General features: G+C 36.5%; 1 protein-coding gene across 2 annotated transcripts in view; it reads left to right on the forward strand.

Annotated features, from left to right (window-relative positions):
* Positions 1-4,123: 4,123 nt before the first annotated feature.
* The window catches only part of LOC149088099 (uncharacterized), a 109,839-nt gene continuing 87,766 nt past the window's right edge, over positions 4,124-26,196 (forward strand). Inside the window, exon 1 of one of the 2 annotated variants that reach the window (XM_089244314.1) lies at positions 4,124-4,356. In XM_089244314.1, coding sequence (XP_089100440.1) covers positions 4,211-4,356 — 146 coding nt within the window. In that variant the 5' untranslated portion in view covers positions 4,124-4,210. Of the gene's footprint in view, positions 4,357-12,786; positions 12,999-26,196 lie in introns of those variants that run through there. The other variant, XM_089244323.1, reaches the window with a different exon arrangement.

Genomic DNA, 26,196 nt, shown 5'->3' on the forward strand with positions numbered 1-26,196 from the left:
ATCAAATCGTGAATATACCTCCGAATAGGCACACGGGGCTCCATCTTCGTCAGTCTCAAACATGAGTGCAACCTGGCACGGCACGGAGAGACCCCCACATGTCCTCACATCCCACAGAAGGGCCCCTGCTGAGATCTTTGGTGGGCCCCAAATCAGACTCTTCACGGACCCCTCTGTTATGAATTTGTAGTGTGAAAAACAAATATAGAATCACACACACACACACACACACATCTGATAAGAATCATCTCGGGGCCCCGGGCAGGAGCCCTGACAGATCTTCTCCCTCCTTTGTGGGACCACGTACCAGTTAAATAGGAGCTTTTACGATAACATTTGGCACAATGATTTATGAGAATAAATATGTAAATTGAGAGGAGGTGTCTAAAGCCGGGTTTTCCTAGGAGTGTAACTTCTACGCCGTATGCAGCGTAAAGGAGGAGATTGGTTAAAAACCTGAAATTCAGGGTTTTTAACCAATCAGCGTTTTCACGCTGCACACGGTGCAGGTAACCTGTTCCTAGGAAAACCAGGCTTAAGCCCTCTTTCAGTGTTGTTCGGACGGCAGTAGGGCACACTTTTTTCGGATAAATGTGCAAAAATCGAGTTCTGTAGAATAGCTTCATTCCTTATCATCAAGGGTTCCGTGAGAAACTTTACGTTGGAAACCCCTGCTCTAATGTATATGCAATATATGAATTTACATCATCATCGTCGTGCCCCTCCCCCAGCTTTTGAAGTCTATATCCGACTACAGTTAGAGGTTCCTAGGAAAATTTTAACTAACGAACTGAGTTATTCAGATGTGCCACTAATTTCCAAAATGTAGTCTGGAGAATGTCGGGAAATAAATTGGAGCGGAAATATAGCTCAACGCAGTTCCGGGCAAATGCATGGGCCAACACAGGCACATCCGGGGAGGGGGGGGGCGGTGCTCAAATACAGGGAGGGGGGGGTCTAGGGAAAATAAGATAAAGTTAAAATTTTCGAACCTAAAAATGCCTCGTCAGGTCGAGTGGTAGGGACTCAAAAAAAAAGAAAAAATCACTTTGCCCGTGGAGCCCAGGATGCTCTACAAACGGCCTCGCCCCATGCCGTATCTCAGCTCATGCCTCTAACGTATAATGTTACATTCCATAAAGTGAAATGTTACTACGGACAAACAGTAGGCATGGTTTTAATGAGAAGTTCTGCTACCCATCTTCCAAATTAGAAAGGAGGATTTTCAACGATTGTAGCTTTTTTGTGTTGTTTGTCTCCAGCTCTCGATGCATGTAGGTCATAATGTGACATAACCGAGCCACCCCACTTCCCAAATAAAAAACTGCTGTGGGGGGGGGGGGCGGATTCCTCCCTCCGCATTAATAATTCACGAATATACAATCTTCCTCGAGTCCCCCTTTCCCTTGCGTACGCACTTGAATCCAGAGTCGCATTTATGGGTTTTGCCACCTGTGGGCTGCAGAATTATATGTGTCCCTCTTCTCCCATTCGTCTAATTTTTTTGACTACTCGAATTCGCTACCCTGTGCTACAACCCACTTGGACTCCTTCCCCCCACTCCTGAGAATACACCCGTGTCTCTAAGTCACTCCTTTAGTCATTCAAATGAGTGTACACTGTTCTGGTCACTCACATGCTTGCACACTGGTTTAGTTACCCACATATTTGCACACTGGTTTAGTTACTCACATATTTGCACACTTTCTATATCACTCTTTTGGTCGCTCACTGGCATGGTTCCTTGCTTTATAGGTTCACTTTTTGATCATTTACACGTTTACACATGCTCTATGCCTTTTTTTTTGTCTATCACATGCTTGCAGACGCCCTGAGTAACTCTTTTGCTTTTAGAGACCACTCCTTCACTCACTCACGTGCTTGAAAACTTTCTAGGTCACTCGTTTGCTCATTCACGTTCTTGTGCAAACTCTCTAGGTCAGCGGTTCTCAATCTTTATTAACTCGCGGAGCCCTTTTTAGTATATAATTTCTATGGCGGAGCCCCGTGGATCTTTTCTTTTTTATCAAATTTACCGATTTGTTTCATTTTCCTCGAGCGGCCGCGGAGCTCCCCTGAGTGTACACGAAGCACCGGTTGTTGAGAACCTCTGGTGACTATATTATTTTATCGTTGTGTGGAAAATAAACACTATCTCGGAACGGAGTTGGTAATTTCTATGCCCCTCATACAATAACCGTATGGTATTTGTGAGTCACCTCGAAAGATTCTACGCCAACATAAGAAGAAACGAAATATAGAATACTGTGTTCAAACTATGACAAGCATCCCAGGTATACTACTGAACCACACATGCACTTCTTCCATATTTCTCTGAGGAACTTCTAACGAATTGGTATATGTTGGAATGTGTGTGTACGTGTAGCGAATCTGACGTGAAGTTTGTTTCTGTATAGTACTTCCATCTGCCATCAATTTTTCTAACTATGAGTGAAGTGTAATGATTTCATAATTATTTTGTTGTAGGTCTGTTGCTCTCTGTGGCGAGACTTTTAAACGGGTAGATCGCTCGCATTCGCGCCTCGAAGTTGGGAACCACAGAAAACCAACTTCACCCGATCACCACTGTGGCGACGGTAGGGTTCGAACTCGGGTCCTCGCACCTCTGACCTCTAGACCACCATAGAGGCCATCCTAGGTATAGGCGTTGGATATATCAGTTGTTATATATCGCCTTAATCCTGGGTAGTCTTTTTTGGACTACTCTCATGACGTCACAGGCGAATGTTTTTCGCCCTTTTGTCCTCCTTTTCAGGTTTGTAGTATATTGCTACTTTTCTTCCCCCACTTTGAAACATATCTTTTCAATATCATATCAATGGCCATCCAAAAATTTCCAGAATTGGTCGAAAAAAATTATTGTTGCGACAGGAAAATTTTTTTTTTCCTGATAATGTTTTATATTTTACTTGAATTTGAAAACTAACAGAGTAGCATTTTCATTACTTTCCAACACTTTTTGAGAAAATTATTCCGTGTGTACAACCAGGGGGGGGGGGCCTAAACTGCTAGATTAATAATAATTGTTATAGGCAAGTTTTTTCCGTATTTTATTCCATGAGTCACACGACAACTATATGTTAATGTAAATGTGATAAATATCGGTGATTATTCATAACCGCTTTTTATTATGCATAATCACCAATCATCTTGGTTAATTTGACAAATGTTCCTTCATTATCACTTTGATTATGAATAGTTCCCAAATGAAGCTGGTACGTATGATACATAAAAGGAAGAAATCCTGCGGACATATGACTTCAATTTAATAATTAGGAATTCATGAATCAAATCCTATTCAAATTTCTTTTTTGATATGAAAAAAAAAAATCTAGCAAGATTCATTAACACTATTCCCTACCGGAATCAGCCTAGACCACCAATTATCATTGTTATAGCCGAGTTGTCGTTATAACCGAGTTTCAATGCACAAATTGAAAATTCCAGTAAGCAATTCAAGTCGCACACATATACACACAAGTTCGATCCGAAACCACACAGAGCAGTGAAGGATGGGAAATAAAAATAAAAATACGGGGCGGATTCTTCTAAAGGCAAATGAGGAGGTAGAAAGGCGCCAGTGTCAAAAAATAGCATCGACTGAGTGTGTTTTTTGGAAGAGCAACAGCAGAGAGTCGAGAGATGCCCGAAAGACTCGTCCTCACGAGTCATAACAAGAAGTACCACCGACGGCCTCAAATTGATTGGATCATCCACTAAGAGAACTGGACGTTATATATCAATATGGACTAAAAATATATAAATACATAAAAGTATCCATTCACGTGTTCAAAGCATGGAGTCACGGAGAGTTTAACGGGATATAGAGAAAGGCGAGTCACGGATAACTTGCCAAACTTGCCAGGTATTCTTTTCTGCTCTCTCTTCTCTGGAATGAACTTTTCGGTTGTTGAAACGTGCCCCTTAAACGCAAGAATCACATCAGTGTCAAAAAATTCTTGGCAACGAACTTAAAACGAAAGACCTTCTCTTGAAGAGAGAAAAAGAAAGAAAAATGGCTGATGGTTGTTGGGCTTTCCTCTCACCTTGTTTTTAGTTGTTATAACATACACACGTGAAGATAGAAATAAAAGTGTAAAAACGTTCAGAAATATGGATGGCATCATTCTTAAGGAATGGCACGTAGAAAAGAAGATGGCGGCGGTGGTAGAGATGTGCACGGAGCACTATGAGATTTTTATTTTCTGCTGACTGTTACTCAAAGCGGACTCGGGGTGCTCATCTTGTTTCCGATAGGTGTTCTTCTACCTGTTTTTTTAGTGCGAGAGCTTCACCACGGATTATCAGACTGGATTCACGGAACAAGGACAAACTGTAAGTCTCGTAATATTGGGAAAATCGTGTTTAAAATGATTGGAATTTCAGTTCTTACACCGGTGTGCAAAAAAAAAAAAAAAAATGTCTAATTTGCATATTACTTGACTGATCCCGTTAAGAAATTTCGTATTTATCAAAAGACAGATCATCTTCAAACCATCCACTGTTGATAAAGATTAAAAAAAAAATTGTTGATATTTTTGTATTAAAAAAAAATTTGAACGTAACTTTGAACTATTCCAACTAAAAATGCTTCAAACGGTTATTTAGAAATTTATTACTCACGAAATTTCCGGGAGGGGGGACTCTAAATGTGTATGGAAAATCGGGATAATACTTTAAGCCAGCGTTCCTCAACCTTACTGAAACCAAGAGGTCTGAAACAATTTGACGGACCACTTGTGTCCCGTAATACAGGACATTCCTTTAATTTTGGTTGTTCCGATTTTTTTTATACAATAAATATTGATTTTGTAATATTAATAAAGGTCAGGAATATACATAGCGTTTTTTTCATAATATATAAATTATATTATGATAATTATGACAATAATTGTTCACAAATCAAATCAAATTTATACATTTTCAAATTACATTTAAAGATTTAGAATTAATTTTTATGAAACGTGTTCATCTCATGTATTTTTCAGGTTCAACGTTTTGTTTTCGCAATTTTAATAACAATTAGTGATTGTGCTTACCTCTGGCAACATTTTTGATGGTAATTGGCAACACCCCGTATTTTACCATATTCAAGATCCCAATTTATTACGTATTTTTCGCAATGAAATATGGTCATCTGATCATTTGAATTTTTTTCCCCCTCCTGAAATACATTTTTGTTTATCTTGATTTGTAGCAGTCCTTCCTTTCCCCCACCCTGCAGCAATTAGAAAATTGCATTTTTTGACTAAATTTTGTGATACATCCCGTATTTATCCTACCTCGTAGGATTACAATCCCGACATTTTCTCCGGTGATATATTTTGAACCCAAGTATGAAGGTAAAATTTTTATTTGACCCTATAAGGAAAAAATACTGACATCAATATTACAAAGGTTGAATAATTTTTCATTCAGTTAGAATTAATTTTATCAAGTCTGCTTGCGGGCCACCTGTACCAGTGTTTCCCAAAGTGGGCAATATCGCTCCCGGGGGCGGTAGAAGCCTTGGAAAAAGTATAGGATCTTATGGGTTAGTTTGAGTTGGGGACGATGAAAATGAAAATGTTTTGAACAAGGGGGCGATGGAACAAAAAGTTTGGGAAACTCTGCTCTATACCATCGTGGTCCGCGGACCATAGATTGAGAAACACTGTTCTTAGCTATTTCCCGGACGTAAGCTAATCGGGTGTGGAAATACAGAACGTATCAAAATATTAAGGATGTTGATCCACCGTGTGTCGCCCTGTTACGGTCCTATAAATCACTTGTTCTCTTTTTGGTTCTTTTTCAGTGAATATGTGGTGTGTGTGTGTGTGTTAACGCATAATTACATATTATGGGGGAAATTTTTCCAAAAAATTAGTCAGAATTTTTCTCTTCAAAAACCTATTTAATATAAGAATTACCAGTGTAAAAAATTGTTTTAGTAAGTATGGTACTCTTAGCAATACTGTTGGTATAAATACGGTATTTTCAGCAATACTTTTGGTAAATACAGTCTTTTCAGCAATACTTTTGGTAAATACAGTCTTTTCAGCAATACTTTTGGTAAATACAGTCTTTTCAGCAATACTTTTGTGTGAATTTGGTGTTTTGATTAATAATGCGTTTGTTAAATTAGTTTTCTCTTGCAATGCTTTTAAAAATTAGGTTTTTCAATAATGCACTTGGAAAACTAGGTTTCTTTTTCTTTTCCAAAAAAAAAGATAAATTAGCTTTCTTCAAAAATACTTTTGGTAAATTACAGGTACCTTCAACAAAGCCTCTGGTAAATTACAGCTTTCTTCCCCAATACTTTTGATAAGTTACTTTTCTTCAACAACAATTTTATATTTCTTCAACTACAGTTTTATTAAATGAGATTTCAATAATGCTTCTGGTGAATTAGGTTTCTTGAACAGTGTTTTTGGTAAATTGGATTTCTCGAAATGTACTTTTTTGGTAAACTGGATTTCTTGAACAATACTTTTGGAAACTTATTCTAGAAATAATTTTGGTTAAAAAATTATAAAATTGGTTTCGTCAACAAATGCAGTCACAGTTTTTTCTCCATTAATAGTTAGCATAGGCGGAGATAGACTTGGAAGTCTGGAGGGGCACGGTCATTATTGCTGGAGGGCACGATGATGATGATGATGTCAATTCATCTATACATATATGCATTAGATCAGTCGACTTCACCTTTGATGCTGGGGGGGTTGGCGTATCTCCATCCATGGTAGTTAGAGAAGACACTGCTGTTCGAACAATACTTTTAGTAGACACGGTTTGTCTACCAATAATTTTGGTAGACGCTATAGTCGCTAGATACCTGGTTTTCTTACAAAACTTATGATATAAATTCCTCTATTTTAGGTTTTTTTTTAAAAACAAGTTTTCAAACAATATTTCTGGCAAGTGTTGAACATCAAATACTAGGAATTATAAATACATATTTCTCTGGACCATGGTTCTCGAGTTATTGAATGGAATGAAGTCTGCTTTGATCTAGAAAAACGTAACAACCTTCCAGCATCTTACCATCACAAATCCTGACAATTTTCCGATAGTTTTGCGAACGGCCAGCACCGCTCAAATCGATATGATCTAGTGTTCACATTAGTCTGACTCAACTGAGTATTTGATTACTCATATAACAAAGAAGAAAAGTAGTATTTCTCATATACATCTCTTGATCGCTATAACAATAGCCCAAATCACGTTAAATTACAAATAGTTATAGCAATAAAATCAAAGATTCACATCACTGATCGCTGAGATTCGACTGTCCAAAGGAAGATGAAAATCGACACCTTTCCGAAAAAGGATTTTTTTAAATGAGTTTTCGGATTCCATTAGCAACGTAATCCGATGCCAATCCGTAATGTGTAAATCCATGATTTATGTAAAAAGAAAAATACGTGAAAGTTATATTGTTATTCATTCTTTTAATCGTCAATAAAACCAGATCAATGTGTGATATAGGTTAGTAAAACATGCCATCAATGAATACATTATGATGACGATATGATTCTGATGAATAATGATTTGCGCGGATTATGGGTGATTTATATAAAGATGAGATTCTAAGATTCATTTTATTTACATTAAAAGAATCTTCACACATCATCTACCATGCAGATCCGTCAACATTGACAGATCTGCATGGTAGATGCCAACAGTGACATCAAGAAACAAAAATAACTTCGTTAAAAGTCATTGAGAAAAATTTTAGTTGAACCAAAGTGCAGTATCGAAATTGAGTCGCTTTTGATCTGTTTTTGTCACGCTACAGGGCGTAAATAAGGAAGGAAGGAAGGAATGGTCATGTATCTTGTGGTGTATATGGATAGCGTGCTTCCCCGGATTACAAGAGGACTGAGTTCGATTCCCGGTGGAGACTAGCATACTTTTCTTACCGAGTTCATCTCACAGTATAATATCCAGAAAAAAGGGTTTCCTTCAAACGGGTATATCATCTCCTCATCCTTAGGGACAGAGATGGCCTTACGGTTTTGCCACCAGTGGGCCACACGAATTATACCGCCCTTCTCCTAGAGGCGTACGCAGCGGGTTGTCAGGGCTCCCCCCCCCCTCTCCAAGCTGACCAAAAATTAGAAAAAAAAATTATATTTCGGTGGAAGAAATTGAAATATCAGAAGAAAATGCCCTTTTTTTTTCTTTTTTTTTTTGCTATATTAACCAATTTCTGTTAATTTAAATGCTTTTTGAAGAGTGTTACCTTAAAACTTCAACGGAAAGAAAATTTTTGCGCCCGCTCCAAAGATCGATCCTGCGTACGCCCCTGCCTTCTACCATTCTAGTCTAATTTTCTTTATCACTCATTCCTCGAATTCCTCGCCCTGTACTTTGGTCCGCTTGAGCCGCACACCTATGAACTGAATGCGCCTTTGTCTCTTGGTCATTCTTTTGGTCACTCCCATGCTTGCACTCGCTCTAGGTCACTCTTTTGGTCAATCATTATCCTGGTCCCTTGTTCTTTTGGTCACTCACTGCACTGGTACCATTTCTTCTATTAATTCTGGAATAATTCTTCGATTAATTCTGGAATAATTCTTCGATTAATTCTGGAATAATTCTTCGATTAATTCTGGAATCATTTCTTCCATCAATTCCAGAAAATGATTTCTTTCATTAATTCTGGAAAATAATTTCTTCGATTAATTCTGGAATCACTTCTTCGATTAATTCTGAAAACATTTCTTCGATTAATTCTGGAATAATTTCTTCCATCAATTAAATAAAATCATTTCTTTTATTAAATATGGAAAAATATTTTTCTTCTATTAATTCAAAAAAAATCACACACATTTCTTCTATTAATTCTGGAAAATAATTTCTCCTATTAATTCTGGAAAATAATTTTTTCTTATCAATTCTGTAATAATTTTTTCTTATCAATTCTGTAATAATTTTTTCTTATCAATTCTGTAATAATTTCTTCTACTAATTCTGTAATAATTTCTTCTACTAATTCTGTAATAATTTCTTCTACTAATTCTGTAATAATTTCTTCTACTAATTCTGTAATAATTTCTTCTACTAATTCTGGAAAATCATTTTTTCTTATCAATTCTGTAATAATTTCTTCTATTTATTCTGGAATCATTTTCTCTATTACTTGTGATGAATTTCTTTAAGTGCCGCAATTATTTCTTTTAATTACTTTTTTAATTTCTAATTAATCAATTTTGTATTTTCATTAGTTTTGGAATTGTTTCTTTAGTTTGAAATTATCTCCAGTGGTTGAATTTTCATTAATTTTTGTGTTAATTTACTTGATTGTGTGTTCAAATTTTTTTGTATGAATATTTTTCAGCATTCCTATATATTTTACAATAATACATGGATTTTTGTATGCTAATTACCTTCCCCCATAAATATATAAAATCAAGACAAAAGAGGTCCTGAACATTTTAGGAACCAGAAATTGTCAAGAATCCGCTAGCCTCGCTATTATTTTCACACCGGGCACCATATCTGGTAAGGGAGGTGTCTTTGCCCGGAACATAACTCTGACCGAGGCCAACGATGCTGTTAAGATGGCACTGTTGGTAGCCGCAAAACACTGATTAGGAATTAGTAAGTAAATTGCCGCAATAGGGTTCAGGACTGTCTTGAAATTGAAGGTATCCTAAGCTAAGAGTTGTAGGTCCTCATTACACAATCGAGTCACTCACAATATTAGTCATGCAATACCTCGCTATGTATTCACTAATATTGTGAGCATTAGTGGCATTTGTAACGGTTACCAAGAGTGCATTTTTGTAAAAGAAAAATACGCAGCGCTGTCCCCTCTGCGAACCGAAACTAAAAGCCATTCTTGTGACCTTTCATTGCCGTCACTTACTTGGAATATAGGGCAGTAGAGTCAAGATCTCCGCGTGAATGCAGTTTAACCAGCGCATCCTATAATATGCAAAACTGATGCTTATGTAAGACCGTGGGAATAAACCATCACTTTAAATGCTTCATTTGCATGAAAAATCTGCATAATACCTTTTTAATACCGTATTAAATGCCAAGGTTTCAGAGCGAATGTTGCGGTTGTTTTAACACAATTTTCTCGAGGAACACTCGAGAAAATCTTGATAAGTAACTTAGGTATCTTGTGGAAAGTCAAAATTTTTCTTTATTATTGTTCTAAGAAATGCGATTATGCAGTCCTCTAATGATTGTTGTTAATACTATTCATCAATCGTACTCTCAAAAGGATCGTGTCTATCTCCATCGTTTCGAGTTCGGTGACACACGTCTATAGTTGTTGGTTTTTTTTTACCGTTAAGACACCAGTGTAAATTTTAAACCTGTTGTCAAAGCAACTATTCATAAAACTGGGTCTACGCCACAGGAACCGAGTCATACTACGGCCACCTAGATAGCCTGTGTAATTTAGGAGGTCGTAGTCATACAGGGGTCCCTAATTCATTGAAGATTTTTATTCGGAATTATTGGTTATTGGCAGTTCGATTCAGTTTTATTTCTGAGAATTTTTCACACAAGTTTGAAAAGCCCCGTAAAAGTTCAGTCCCCTGTGACCTCTTAAGTCATACATGCTCAATATATGACCCGCGGGTCAAATGTGATCCCGGAAGTCATCTGACGTGGCCCACGATCTCAAACCTAATTTTGTAAAAAATGCACTAAGCCGCACATTTCAATCAGTGTAGATATTTTCTAGCATTCTGTATTTTGTTATACCGTGCCGATTTCTTCCCAAAAGTGCCATTTAGAGAAATCATGATTCACAAGAGGGGGCCCCCAAAATATATTGGATACCATTGAACATTTTGTCGTCAAGAACATCATAATCGTAACGCTAGAAGAAACGACATCTGTCAAAATGACCGGAGGTTGATTTTCATTATAAAATCTCGATTTTCGTAAGTTTTTTAATGTTTAAATCTAGGTATGAGTGTAGGTAAGCAAGATAATATAAAAACTCGGAGTTTTCCAAATTAATTTTGTAATTAAATTTTATTTTTAACCTCTTTGCTCCAGAGGTACACGCATGTGTACCTATTTTTTAACGGTTTTTAATGATTTTATTTGAAATCCAATCTTGGGGGTATGCGTAAGGGGAGCTAACTAATTTATTAATTAAATAAATAATCAAGTTAATTAATTTTTTCCCCAATTTCTTTTCTTTTTAAAGGCCATTTTGACATACAATAAACACAAATCAATCGAGAAAAGATTTTCTATAACGGTCAGTGTTAGCTCAGGTTTGAAGAGGATAATACGTACTTACCCAAAAGTTTCTCGTTGTATAACTGATAAAAAAAATATTTACATATTCTAAACGTTATAATTTCAATTGCATTCCCACATCACACTTTCTACACTTTTCAATACCTTCGTTACATAACAACCCATTTTCCGCATACACATTCTTTTACGCATTGAAAAATTATTTAATTAATATTGCTATCATTATTAATATTTATTCTTTTAAAAGTTTTATTGCATTGCACGGGACCTGACACCTCTTTTTTCCTGATACAGTAGAGCTTGTTCTTTCTTCTTAGCAAAATTCTGATCCCTGTGCAAATAAGGGTATCTTAAGTTTTTTAGCTAATTTCAACACGAAGGAAATTAGTTTTCCCTGTTTTTTTCTTATAAATCGACTGAGTATTTCTTCAGGCTAAGTCGAATGTTGTTGAAAACGCACACTGGCACATGAATGATATGCGCATGAAATACTTTCAAGCCGCCTGATCAACACTGTAGTTCGTTCGCAACTACAGTGTTGATCGTTTTCTTTCACTTTCGTCTGTAAAACTCGACGGTTTCAGAAAATTTTTCGCACTTTGAGAATATGTATTTCAATATTTGAATGCATTGAACATAGTAGAAGAATATTTTCCTTTTTCCTACCCAGTAAACACAAAATATAACGTCTTTATATATAAATGCGTCAAAACGCGTTTCGTATAAAGGGGGTCCCTGATGAATTTCTCATGAATTTTCTTTGGATCTTTTATTATTATACCTACCAAATTGTAATATCATTACTTCAGTAAATACTTCTCAGTATTTCGGCAAGAATTAATGAAGAAAAACAATCATCACGTGCTGAAATTTCTATTAGCTTTTCGATAAGTTAGTAATTTGCATCACTATATTTTTAGCAATATTATCATTTCTATTTCGTAATTAGTCAATCATTAAGGGTAGTTCCAATTAGCCGAAGTGAGCATATCTATATTAGTATCAATTCGATGGCATGATTCGACGAAATATTTGCTGCGCATGGCTGTGAAAGTGCCTAATAACGTCACCGGTGAAATTGTCCTGATCCTTCTAGGTATAACTAAAAATATATATCTCGGCTAAATTTTTTTTAAAATGTATGATAGTTGAACGGTGTAACACTTAAGCAATTCCGGGAGAACTGATATTTCCACAACGCAAATGATCTGGCTCATCATGAAAATCGAGCCTGAAGATGAAAAATGGCTCAATGTCAAGCATCAATTATGTTATTTATAAATATTATTAATTTTAAATTTTTTTAATTTATTTTTAATAAATAAATGTCAGAGATATATAATTTAAATAATTTGATATCAAGTAATCAGAAACTAACATATTCTATAAAAAAGTAAAAAAATGGTCTATAACATTCATATAATTGAACATATAGAAGTTGTTTGTGTTTCTCACTACTAGATGCCGCTAAATATCTCTTTCCACTCTCCCCCCCCTTTTCACCTCCACGGAGCGTTGCTGCGCTCGTCCCGCCTCCTAGCGGTGCCGCATAATATCAGAGAGATGATCTCTTTCATTATTCGTCGCTAGCGATGGCGTCTAGTGCGACGGGTGCTCCCTCGAGTCATCCTATTTCTACGATGGTGCTTCTTGTATTATTATTATCATCATCATCATTGAGTGAAACCGTTACTTTGGGATTAAATAGCCAATTCGATCTGGACTCATTTATTGCCATTGGAAGCGATAAGACAGTGAAGAAGGTGAGTTTCTTGCGGATAATTATAATTTTTATTATATAACACGATATATATAATTTCTTCCCCTTCCAACCTGAAATTCTTGCATTGGAGAGAGAAGAAGAAATAATAATAATAATAAACCCAACTCTCTCTGTAGAGAAAGCGTTGAAAAGGGGGGCGATGGGGGGCGAATAAGCCGGTGTGGGCAGGGTTTTGGGTCAATACCTGGACCCCAATGTTTCATTTGCTTTTGGTGATTGGTCGCCAGGCTGGTATTCATTTTCCCATCGATGGTGTCTACACAGGTAAATAAATCCCTACCTTAGCAGTCATTAAAGTATTTGTCTGCATGGAATGTCTTTGGCATGTGCTGATGTAATGTCTTCGAGAAAACTTCTGGTGCTGTCAAAATTCATGTCGGCATATGGTCATGCCCCCCCACATGGAGTCCAGCCCTGGATGAATCTTTTTATATAATGTTTCTTTTTTTTAATCTATAAATTTATTGCAGAGAGATGCCCAAACTGATTTACAGGGTGCATCATGTGTGCCCATCCCCCGAACACGGGCTGTTCTCGGCCCCCCCCCCTCAAAAATACACTATTATCAGTTGTATTCATGAAATTATTCTCAGGAAGAGAGTAATTGATTTATGTTGATTTTATACACGTAATTCTCCGAACAGGATTGAGTAATGCACGAACGAAATAACACGAGGCTGGCAGGACCTGTTCTTCTTCAAAAGTTCGGGCCCTAGATGCAAATATGAATTTCATGGGGCTTTATATATATATATATTTGCGTTATTTTTTGGTGACAGAGGCGTAGTGAGAAGAGAGGGGGACCTATAATACAAAAAAAATCCAACTTCGGGGCTTGGGTGCATGTCCCGGTTGCGATGCGAGAAACAGGCCCTGTGGAGTGGGGGGGGGGTGGCGTTCGACGTGAGCACCCACACCGGGTTGCGTAAAATATTAAAGTTGCTTAAAAACGGGATAAAATTACATCGGACTGTATATCACATTTTGGTTGCTTCATGTGGCTCTCACGTCCTCATAATGACGGGCTCGTATCGCGAGGACCCGAAACAGATCATGACCCCCCCCCCCTTCCCGTACGAGGACATAAGCTGGACATTATCCAGGAGGAGGACACCATATACACGATATATATAGGAGGACATATCACCAGAGGGTTTGGGCCATGGTGGAAGAGCGATGCAACGCGCCGGAGCACCGAAAGACCACCACCAGTGGGCAAGCACACTCTTAATTGAGGTTACAGTGGGCAGGTGCTACAGTGAGATATGCACGTCGCCAGCAGCAGCAGCAGACCCTCGAGTGGGGGGGGGGGTCTGCTATATATATATATATACAATATTGTATACAACAATCACAAAAAGACACAAATGCAAAAAAAATACTATGCCAGATACAAAATTCGACTAGGGGAAAAATGGCATGTAGAAAAGCACTGTGCATGTAACAAGCAGATGCAAAGAAATATAGAAGCGAAAATATAACGTATTACATGATGCAGAAATGCAGAACAAAACGATACACAAGTGCAGTGAATTAAAATCTGCAGCAGAATTACAGGAAGCATATGAAAATATGGCATATACATGTGACGAAACATGCCGAAAATATGTAGAATACTATGGTATGTGATACTACAGAAATTGGCATTGCCACGATGCTGAAGACATTACAGGACCCGGGATCGAACCCCACCGTCGCCACAGTGGTGGTCGTCTGAAGTTAGTTTTCCTTTGGTTCCCAACTTCGAGGAGCAAATGCGAGCCGATCTCCCATTGAAAAGTCCCGCCACAGAGAGCAACAGGCCTACAATGGTACAAATATTCAATCATTACGCTTCACTTTTGAAATGTAGATGGCAGCACCTGAAAAATCAGACACAACACTATATACGCTCTCAGCTGTTAGGTACTCACACTTTCGGCAGCCGCTCTGGGTTCTGCAAAATTTCAAAGGCACTGTGAAAAACGGGATTAAAATACATTGACTGCATATTGTATTTTTGTCGCTTAATGGCCAACACATCCTTCAACAAGGCCCCTAAACCGAAATCTTTGGCGTGCCCAGGCGAAATTTTTCCCTCAGACTTCTATAGTATAGTGAAAAAATTATATTAAGAATCGTCCCGCGGGCTGGATCTCGTCAACCCCATCCTTAGAACACATTTGAAAGCTCGCATAAATTTTGAAAAGTCACCTGAAAAGGGTGAGCCTTATATTTTTGGCAAAATATTCTGTGATTTTTGGCAATTTCTCTCCTTTTTTTGCCCTTCTTTCATGAGAAAGTCATACGCTTTTTGCAAGCACACAAATAATCTGCAAATTTTTTATTCTATTGCTGAATTCTTAACTCCATTGCTTGCTAAATTCTTATTTCTTTGCTAAATTCTTATTTCTTTGCTAAATTCTTATTTCTATTGCTAAATGCTAAATTATGTTGATAATGCTAAATTATGTTGCTAAATGATAAATTTTATTGCTAAATGATAAATTCTATTGCTAAATGATAAATTTTATCGCTAAATGATAAATTCTATTGCTAAATGTTATCTTTTAAATTTCTCTCGTAAATTCTTATTTCTATTGCTAAATTCTTATTTCTATTGCTAAATTCTTATTTCTATTGCTAAATTCTTATTTCTATTGCTAAATTCTTATTTCTATTGCTAAATTCTTATTTCTATTGCTAAATTCTTATTTCTATTGCTAAATTCTTATTTCTATTTCTATTGCTAAATTCTTATTTCTATTTCTATTGCTAAATTCTTATTTCTATTTCTATTGCTAAATGCAATTCTTATTTCTATTGCTAAATGCTAAATTCTATTGCTAAATGTTATCTTTTAAATTTCTCTCGTTCCGGAAAACTTCGAGTTGATGGAAAATTTTAACACTAAAATGTTTTGAGGGCCGCGTATAAACTTCGACTTAAACATGCATTCGAGTTATCGAAGTACGACTTATCGTGACATGACTGTATATTGTTACCATACATTCCGAAAACATAAGTTTTCAAAAATGTTCTTCGAAACATTTGCTTTGGTTACCACACACTCCAAAAAAAAAAAAAACCTTTTCAATATTGCTTTTCGGAATACCTACTTTGGTTACCATAGAGTCCAAACAATACGTCTTTCAAGAATGCAGAGTCACGTCCATTTTTCACGTTGCGGTTTACATCTAATTAAATGCTAGTGGTGTATATGGAGGAATTACGCGTATATTCCCGCATCAATATATATATATAAATCGCTACAGATAATCAAGCATGGAGCAGAAATGTTTATATTTTAATGTAAACAATTTTTTTCATCAATATTAAAATTTGAATAAGGCAAAATAAAAAAAAAGAATGGATATTTACAAACACCTGTTAAAAGCTACCACACAAGTAATTTAAATTAAATAGTGAGTGAAAGAAAACTAATCATGCGGATATAAGATAAAAAAAAAAATAATAATATCTTAGAATGTTATGATAATAGTAATGCGACCTGTACAGGTTTCTGGTTTTTTTCTTACCTCATTATGGAGCTCCTTCCAAAAATAATGAAATAGTCGCACGACTTTTATTTGTTTATGTTGTTTTTTTCGCCCCATTAGCATAACTTGTTCCTGTGACGACCGTCGTTTCATACATCGTTAGACATCACCATTTCTTCTACCTCATATTATTATTATTGTTATTACCAAAAAACAGCTGTGTGCATGCCTTTTCTAACGTATGTAAGATATCGGCGGTATCTTGAACTGGTTGATGGAGATTGAAGGACAAGAGTGAAAATCGACAGTTTTTATGTCTTTCAAAAAGACACAACCCCGGAATATTATGGCCTATCTATCAATGTCTTCGTTATGGTGATTGTTTAAAATAGGGCTGTCTTAACGGGTTTGGGAACAGGGCAAAAGAAAGAACATTTGTGGTCCTCTTTTCGGCTTTTATGAAATATATATTTTAGTGGAAAACACTGGATCAAATACTAGCCAGTAAAATATAGGAATAAGAATGTTTGAGGGGATCTCCTACGTTTTAACATGGTGAAAAGCTAGTGATCTAGTGCATTGTTTCCCAAAATGGGAAATATCACTCCATGGTGGGTGATAGAAGCTACGAGTATAACACAGGATCGTAGATATAATATAACACCTAACTATATCTTATATACAAATACAAATACAACGCCACAACAGGCAAAATGCTCAACGAGGTGGCTGAGAAAAAAATGCCCATAGCCACAAGTTTATCTTAGAAACGGAATATATTGTATTTCTCTGAATAAGTGCTGCACGGACATATCAGCCGTATTGAAGAGAACAGTAGTACAAAAAATAGAGCCACATTTTTATAGAGGGATGATATTTAGTTCTAAAAAATTTAATTATTTTTTTCTTGTATGCCATAAGCAAATATTTTACAGAAAATACTGAATGCTAACAATAAATTCTGAGTAGCTGAAATGTAATTTAATTAGTATTTGAATGTAATATGATAATGACCACAGCCAATTTCTTAAGGTGCATCTGCATACGCTTTATTCGCTTAGACATTTGCTTTGCATGCTTTTGCTTTCCGTCTTTTTTCTTCTCTTCCCCTCCCCATATACAACCCAGCCAATCCAAAATATATATTCTAAGCTCCTTTTGATGTGCCAACCGTCATCAATTTGTCCCAAGTTAGACATCTGTCGTGTGCGCGTTGCCTGGCTCACAATGATTCATGACAGCCGTACACATTGATGAGAGGTTTCACCAATCTACTCAAGGACAACACATAGCACCAACATATAGTTGCACAAGTAGGGCTTGGTCCTTTGGAAAAAAAAAAGCCTTACAAGACTCCAAAATTATGTTTTTCAAAAATGTGAGCACTGTGGCATGTAGGCAGAGAAATACAGTAATTTTACAGTTGAATCCTGTTATAACTAACTCGAAGAGAAAAAACAAATCACTTTATTATAACGAAATTTTGTTATAAAGGAATTGCAGGTTTTTGCATTGTTCCTATGTAAACTTATCTAGGAGATTAGAAAAATGTTCATTAAAACGAGATTCCCCTCCGCTATAATGGTATTGATTAAAACAGGATTCGACTGTATTTCTACAAATAAAACAACTTTAGAAAAAAAAATCAACATGTGAGGAAATTTGCTATAAAAATTGTATATAAAAATTATTGCTATAAAAATTGTATATTGCTACAGAAATTTGCTATAAAATGGGATTCGACTGTATTTCTATAAATAAAACATGTCTTCAAAAAAAATTCAGCATACGATGAAAACTTTATAAAAATTTAAATCTTATCAATCAATCAGATGTTAATGTATCTTAAAAGTTAATCTTATGTCTATGCGTAGGATCCTATGGGTTCCTTTGAGTCGGGGGGGGGGGGGGATGAGAGAGAAAACATTTCTCTGAAGAAGGGAGCAATGAAACAAAATGGCTGGAAAACTATGCTTTTAAGCGGAAATATTACTTAAGTATTTAAAATATTAAATATTACTATCATTGAAAATATTACTTAATCGTTGTTTTATTTCTAAGTTAGCACACATATTTTTAATTGTATAGTGTGTATGCTATCCTATGCCAATAGAATTATTAATATATAAATATAACTTCAATACTTAGTTTTTTAGAAATTTAGAAGAGACACCTTGGGTTTGCGTGATAAAATAGCATGACATCAATGAACAGTAATTAAATAGAAGTTTGTTCAAAATGAAGAAAACTGTTCATAAAAGGAAGAAAAAAAAAAGATTTAAGATCCAATCATAAATACAACTTGGGTTATAGAAAAAAATATATTTAACTTTTTTTTAGTTTTAAAATTTAAGTTAAGTAAAACTAAAATTTCATTTTAAATAAGACTGAGCCAATGAAATATGAATCTTTCTCATCATTTTTTTTTTGAACCGAGCAGTTTTCTTTTTTTTAAATCAATTTTTATTCAGTTGCATTGATGGCGTGCTATTTTATCATGCGAGCCGATCTCCTCCGTTAAAAAGTCTTGCCACAGAGAGCAACAGGACTACAACGGTACAAATCTACAATCATTACACTCCACTCGTAGTTCGAAAAATAAATGGCAGATGGCAGCACTACACGTAACAATTGTATATAGTAATTACACAGAAACAGACTGCACGTTAGGTTTACAACACGTACACTCACATTCCAACGTGTACCAATTCTAAAGAAGTTCCGCAGGGGAACGTGGACGAGGTGCATGTGTGGTTTAGAAGTAGTAGTAGTAGAGTGTCTTATGCGCGCGAGGGATTCATAATGTCTTTTTATGAAAATTTGCAAAAAATAAGTATTAGATGTATTAGAAGATATGTAAAATTTTGCACTGGCATAGGTTGGCATATACAATCAAAACTATGCGTACCAAATTTGAGAGAAATCAATAGTTAAATAATATTTTTTTCATATTTCTACTGGAGCATGATTTTTCCACCTATGTTAAAAGACCCCCCCCCCCTCAAGCTGTCAGAAGGTAAATATTTTGAATATAAATTTCTATGCTGATTATTCGTAATTACCACTTACCTAAAAAACCTGTATATAAATAATTATTAACTCAAAGGGTCTTACTATTACTAATAAAAAATATGAATTTACATAAAATGGAAATTTATTTGATTATCCCTGTGCTTGCATCGGTGAATTGATGTTGATTTAAGCCGCAATGAAAATCCTGATCAGTTTTTAGTTTTTGTGTGTGATCGCGCGTTTCATCTGCTGTTGTGTCTATTTATATTGTACTAAAATAAATATTTTGTGGCAACACGGCGATGTCGAGAGTCTACCGAGTTGTCTAGACTGATTCCACTGCGATCAGTATAGTTTGAATAATTTTAAAATATTCCGATTGTGCTCAATGACTCATCAAAAGTTGCATTTTGAATCATTTGATGTTATATCATCATTCTTCTAAAAATTAAGATGATGTTGCCATAACTTGTATGAATATTTATCAAGGCCATGTTGAGATTATGATTCGCATGAATTGGCAGTTCAACGGATTCACGAAGCTTCAAATCCAGGTTTTTTTAGTTTAGGACAGAGTGTGTTTTTCAAACTTTTTGATGTCACGGACCCTCTGCAGCAAAGGTCATTGCACCACGGACCCCTCCCCCTCCTGTAGCGTCAGAAGGTCAATTGTGTCACTCCGCCCTACCCTTAAAATTCAAAATCCATCATTTTTCTTTTTATAATTTGCATATAATAAAAAATTGAATTAATTAAATTTTCACAGCACAAAAGGTGTCATTCATCTAATAGTAGTAAATAAAAAAAATCCTGCGGACCCTTTACAAAGTACTCACGGACCCAGGTCGGGAGACACTGCTCTAGGTCACTTTTTTGGCCATTCACACGCTCACACACTCTCTGAAAAATCATTCTTTCGGTTGATCATTGACCTAGTCCTTCGCTTTCTGGGTTCTCTTCTGACCATTCACATGCTTGCACACGCTTTAGGTCACTCTTTTGGTCATTCACATGCTTCCACACGTTACGCTCTAGGTCGCGTTTTTGGCCGTTAACTGACCTGGTCCCTCCCTCTGTCAAACTTTTGCTTACTCACATGCCTGCAGACTAGATTCTATGTCCCTCGTTTGTTCGCTCACATCATGCTTGGAGATTCTCTCACTCGTTTGGTCACTCAATAACTGATCTACTTTCTCATTCCCTGGGCATAGGCGGATTTAAGGTGGGCTATACAAATTGTGCTGCCTTCTCCCACTCCATTAATTTTTTCAGTCACTCATCCCTCAAATTTGCCACCCTTGTCTATAGCCCGCAAAGCCCCTCCCTGTAAATACGCCTCTGTTCAGTGATATGATGAAAGGAACAAGAAGCTCTCTTACAGATATCAGTCTCGAGCGTAATGCCGCATCTTATTATGTGTCGCAAACTTGAACAGTTGTTTGATGGAAACGCATCACCTTGGTTTTCACGGTTGCCCTCGTCACAATAAAACACAGTGACGCGCCGAATCAGACAACTAGCGACCCGCCGCCGGCAGAGGGGGGTAGATCCTTTTTTTCCTCGGGTATTTATAAACTTGGACTATAAAAAAAAAAGCCAAATATCGTACAGATACCGAATTCGAGGCAAGTGCATTGGACAGTATCCAAGAAAACGGCATATTTCTGCGTTTTTTGGCGACTTGTCTTTCTACCTCCCCTCCTCCTCAGAAGGAGACTCGGCAATCCAGCAGCAGCAGCACCCAGTGAGGCGAAAAAATTAGGCCGGGCGGCGGTCACGTGTCGCGGATGCAGTCACGGATCAATGGTGACCCAAGGCTGTTGTAACATGCAAAACACGCCACTGTGTTGTGTGTGTGTGTGTGTGTGTGTGTGTATCTCTGTCGACTTTTTTCATGTTATGGTTACATTGCACTTGAAAACAAGATTTTGAAGAAAAAATAAATAAATAAAATGAATAAAAGTAAAGGAATCTGTAACAAGATAAAAAGAGAGCGAATTTCGTTCTGTCTACGCCACTGCCGAAAGAAAAATGAAATATGATTACTCTCGTGTCGGTTTCGTTCGGTTCGCCTCGGGCTGACATTTTTTTTTTGTACGTTTTCAAGGATCGTTAAGATTATTTTTCAGGATTAAGATTATGGTTATTTGCGGGGGAATGAATCACTGATAATGATTTTTGTGATTATTTAAGTATGCGTGTATGTTCGGGGTGATGTAATGACATTTTCCACTTGGTAAATGTCACAATTATTATTATGATCGTTGATTTGTTCGGAATTCGGTCAAAATGATTTCAGAATGCATCGATAACAATGCTTCAAATGTTTATGAATTCTTTCAGTAGAGCCAAGTAACAATGGATTCTTTCAACGATGATTCTAATAACTATGAATTCTTTCAACAATCTTTCGAATTTCTATAAACTCTTTAAACAATGCTTCCCATAACAATGAATTCTTTCAGCAGCAATCAAGAGAAACTCAATGGATGGTCTCAACTATGCTAAGTAACAATGGATATTTTCAGCATTGCTTCTAATAATTATGAATTATTTCAACAATGCTTCTAATAATTATGAATTCTTTCAACGATGCTTCTAATAACTATGAATTCTTTCAACAATTGTAATGTCAACAATAACTAAATGAATTCGAACAGCTTACTAAAATAAATTCTTCCAATAGTGCTAAGTAACAGTGGATCCTCTCAGTAGTGCTAAGTAACAACAATTCTTTGAACAATGCTTCAAATAACTATGAACTCTTCCAACAATGCTTCAAATAACTATGAACTCTTCCAACAATGCTACTCATATGAATGAAATATTTCAACAACATTGGATAGTAATTCGATGAATGGTTTCAATCGTGCTAAGTAACAATGGATTTTTTCAAGGATTTTTGCGTACACCACGTTTTCAGTAGTGTTAGATAGCAATGGATTCTTTCAACAACACTTCTAATAACTATAAATTGTTTCAGTAGCGCTGAGTAACAATGGATCCTCTCGTAGTACTGAGTAACAATGGTTTTTCTCTCAGTAGTGTTCAGTAACAATGTATTTTTTTCAGTAGCACCAAGTTTCAATATAGATGACAGCACTAAAAAATTCACACGCAACACTAGATATGCACTCAGATTGATAGGTACACACACTTCCGGGACAGTTCACTCTGTTGTAAATTGCCCGTGGCGATAGACTGGAGCTGTGCTCGGTTTGATAGAATGAAAAAAAAAGTAGTGCTAAGAAACAATGAATTCTTTCAACAATGCTTAATGACGAAAGATTCTTTGAATAATGCTCAATTAAAACAGATTCTTTGAATAATGCTCAATTAAAACAGATTCTTTGAATAATGCTCAATTAAAACAGATTCTTTCAATAATGCTCAATTAAAACAGATTCTTTCAATAATGCTTAATAAAAATAGACTGTTGCAACTTGCAAAATACGCCACTGTGTGTATGCATGTATCTCTGTGGATTATCTCCATGGTATGGTTGCATTGCACTTGAATTTGAAAAAAATGAATAAAATAAATAGAATGGATAAAAGAGTAAAGGAATCTGTAACAAAATAAAAAGAGAGGGAATTTGATTCTGTCTACGCCACTGCCGTAAGAAAAAAAATGAATATTCTTTTGTCGATTTCGTTTTCCCCGGGCTGGTTTTTTTTTTGTACTTTTTCAAGGGTCGTTATGATTATTTTTCAAGATTAAGATTATGGTTATTTGCGGTGAATGAATCAATGGTAATGATTTGCGATTATTTAAGTATGCATACTTGTTCAGGCAAGTGGCGTAATGATATTTTCCACTTGGTAAATGCCACTTGTTCTAATATCATGATCAATTATTTGTGCAGTCCATATGATGCATCAAAGATGCGAATAGAATGATACTTCAAGTGACGATGGATTATATTATATAAGCAATGCTCCATATAACAACGTATTCTTCAGAACAAAACAAAAAATGACAATGGTTTTGAAAAATAAAATGCTCCAATTGCCTAACATTCTGGAAACAATCTTCTAAACGGCTAAAACAGTGGTTCTCTAACTTTTGTCACCTGTGCCCTTACCTAATTCATTTTTCATCGGTGGCTCTCCAGAATAGTTTGGGCAGATATTTTCCCACATAAAAGAATCACTTCAATGCATGAATAGGTACACAAACCAATATTTCCAGCTCGCCGTGACGCTCCTAAGAGCCGCGACGCTCACTTTGAGAAACACTGGACTAAACAATATGAAGTAAAAATCCGTGTTTTCAACAATGATTTTTTTAGACATAATAATAATTAAACAGAATAATAATGAATTCTTCCTAATAATGCTTGATATTACCGTATCTTTGTTAGAAAATTTGAATTTCCACAATGATTTACATAGAAATCGATTACAACGACACTCTTATTTCATAAACAGAGCAGAACGGACCGACCACGACCAGGCTCTGAAGACTAGACAAGGCCTGGGCTCAGTCCCGTTAGGGATATGAGCCTTTTACCCTGTTGGGTTGGGCCATGCTGTGGAAGATAGGAGGTGTCGGACCAGGGCGCTCGTAAGATAGTCGCTCGCGGGCGTCCCGAACAGGCACCCTCAACCTTCAGGTACCTTCTGATTCTCTGCAAATAAGTCTACTGTACTCCCACCCTCTGAGGTCGTCCTTCTCTGGTATTCTTCTGGTAGTATTGTTGAATCAATTATACCCCCCGCTATCCGACTCACGACTAGATTGTGTTGCTTACGTGATATAAGCAGTTCAGCCATTCCGCGGCTCGTCCTGACAAAGCTTAACGACGCACAGTTCAGAAATCCTGTTCTAAGGGGCTGGGATTACACTATAAAAGTTTGATGAAACATCTTTTACACTACTTTACGAAGCGAAGCTACTTGCGTGTCTACTCTACGAAGCGAAGTGACATGCGAAAATCACAGCCATAGTGTTGATTTATGTTTTTCCTTCATACATTAATTAATGTACCAATAACACCAATATTTAGGAGGGTAAGACAACACAAATAACAACCCTTAAATTTGGATAAATGGAGAAAATGAATCAGATAATCTGTATTAGCTTCATTGATCGAGGTGGTGCTAAATTAATTTATTCGTATATATATACAACGTAATAACTTGCACGGAGAGAAGTCAGGAATATTGATCAATGGGACGTGCCGGAAACACCAACTTTTATATAGTTATAGTTATATTATAGTACTTATTTTCTGTTATAACCACGTCAGGCGATTTATCATAAAGAGTGCCTAGCAAACAGGGCGTATGGCATTTTACTGGCGTACCGTTGATCCTAGAGGCACACTTACAATTAGAAAAAGTTTTCAAATATGTCATTCCGTGTTACAAGGAATTGTAGAGTTATTAAAATATAAAAAAAATATAGCTTTTTATACAGTTCCCGTGTGCCCCAAAACCCAATTAAAAAGTTGTCCTGTCTCTCCTGATGCCAAGAAAAAAAATTTCCACACGTTTCTAATTGCAATATTTGCTAAGATATTCGAATTCGAAAAATGGAGTGAAATTGGGGGAAAACAGCATTAAATGCGGAAAAATCGTTTTACTCCTCCCTCTCGACCGCCCATCACGTACTCCCAGGGGCCAGGGGTGCTCGTACCACAGGCTGAGAACCACCGTTATAGGACAAGACTTGCCAAGCGTTTATTCCCCCCCCCCATATGAAAAACACAGGGATTCACAAAGACTCTTTATAAGGAACAACAAAATATTGATGTTCTCCTCTAACTTCCTCTATCACATCAAATATTTCAATAGAAATTTCTTTTTAAAAGAGGAGTAAATCTAACCATTTTCTTGAAAAAGAAGAAAAAATCCCCCTTTTATATTCTCAGAATTCCACATATTTTATTATTGAACAACATGAAGTTATGGGCATGGGGTATATATTCCGTTTATCGGGAAAAAAATATCCACCGAAAAACTTGGAAACTTTCCCATAAAGAAACCCCTTCCCTCTCACTGTATAGGAGGGTGGAAAAGAATTGTTATAACAAGGCAGAGAGAAGGGTACTATTAATATTTTTTTTTATACTATTATTTTCGGGACACGTTCCTTGGCAAGACTTTGAGTTTGACTTATTCCGTTGCTAGGGCAACGTTGTCAAAAAAAAAATCCAATAATAATAATAGTTATAATTCTTTTATTGAATCATTATGTAGGACAGGGATTCCCAAATTAACGTCCGCGGTGCCCTTTGGGAATGAAATTAGGATTTCTAATATCGTCCGATATAGACACCTTATAACGGGGGTTTTTCCAACGTGAAGGTTTTCGCGGAATCCTTGATAATTATAAGGCTGTTCCGCGGAACCCTTGATGATAATAAGGCTGGTCCACGGAATCCTTGATGATAATAAGGCTGGTCCACGAAATCCTTGATGATAATAAGGCTGGTCCACGGAATCCTTGATGATAATAAGGCTGGTCCACGGAGGACTCAAACCAATTTTGAATATTTTTCCCAGAAACAAAGTATTTCTACTGTCGTCTCAAAAGCATCAGTCCCATGGCAAAATGAAAGAGGGCTTAGGCACCCCCACCTCTTGATATACATATTTATTGTCATGAATCATTGTGATTCTTATCGTGAACGTGCTTCGGCAACTGAGGTCCTCGCATGGCCCATACAAGGAGGAGGGGGCC

Source organism: Pholcus phalangioides, unplaced genomic scaffold (assembly GCF_987345545.1).
Source record: "Pholcus phalangioides strain wild (caught in Gottingen) unplaced genomic scaffold, Ppha-v1.0 ptg000003l_1, whole genome shotgun sequence".
Taxonomy (NCBI): Eukaryota; Metazoa; Arthropoda; class Arachnida; order Araneae; family Pholcidae; genus Pholcus; species Pholcus phalangioides.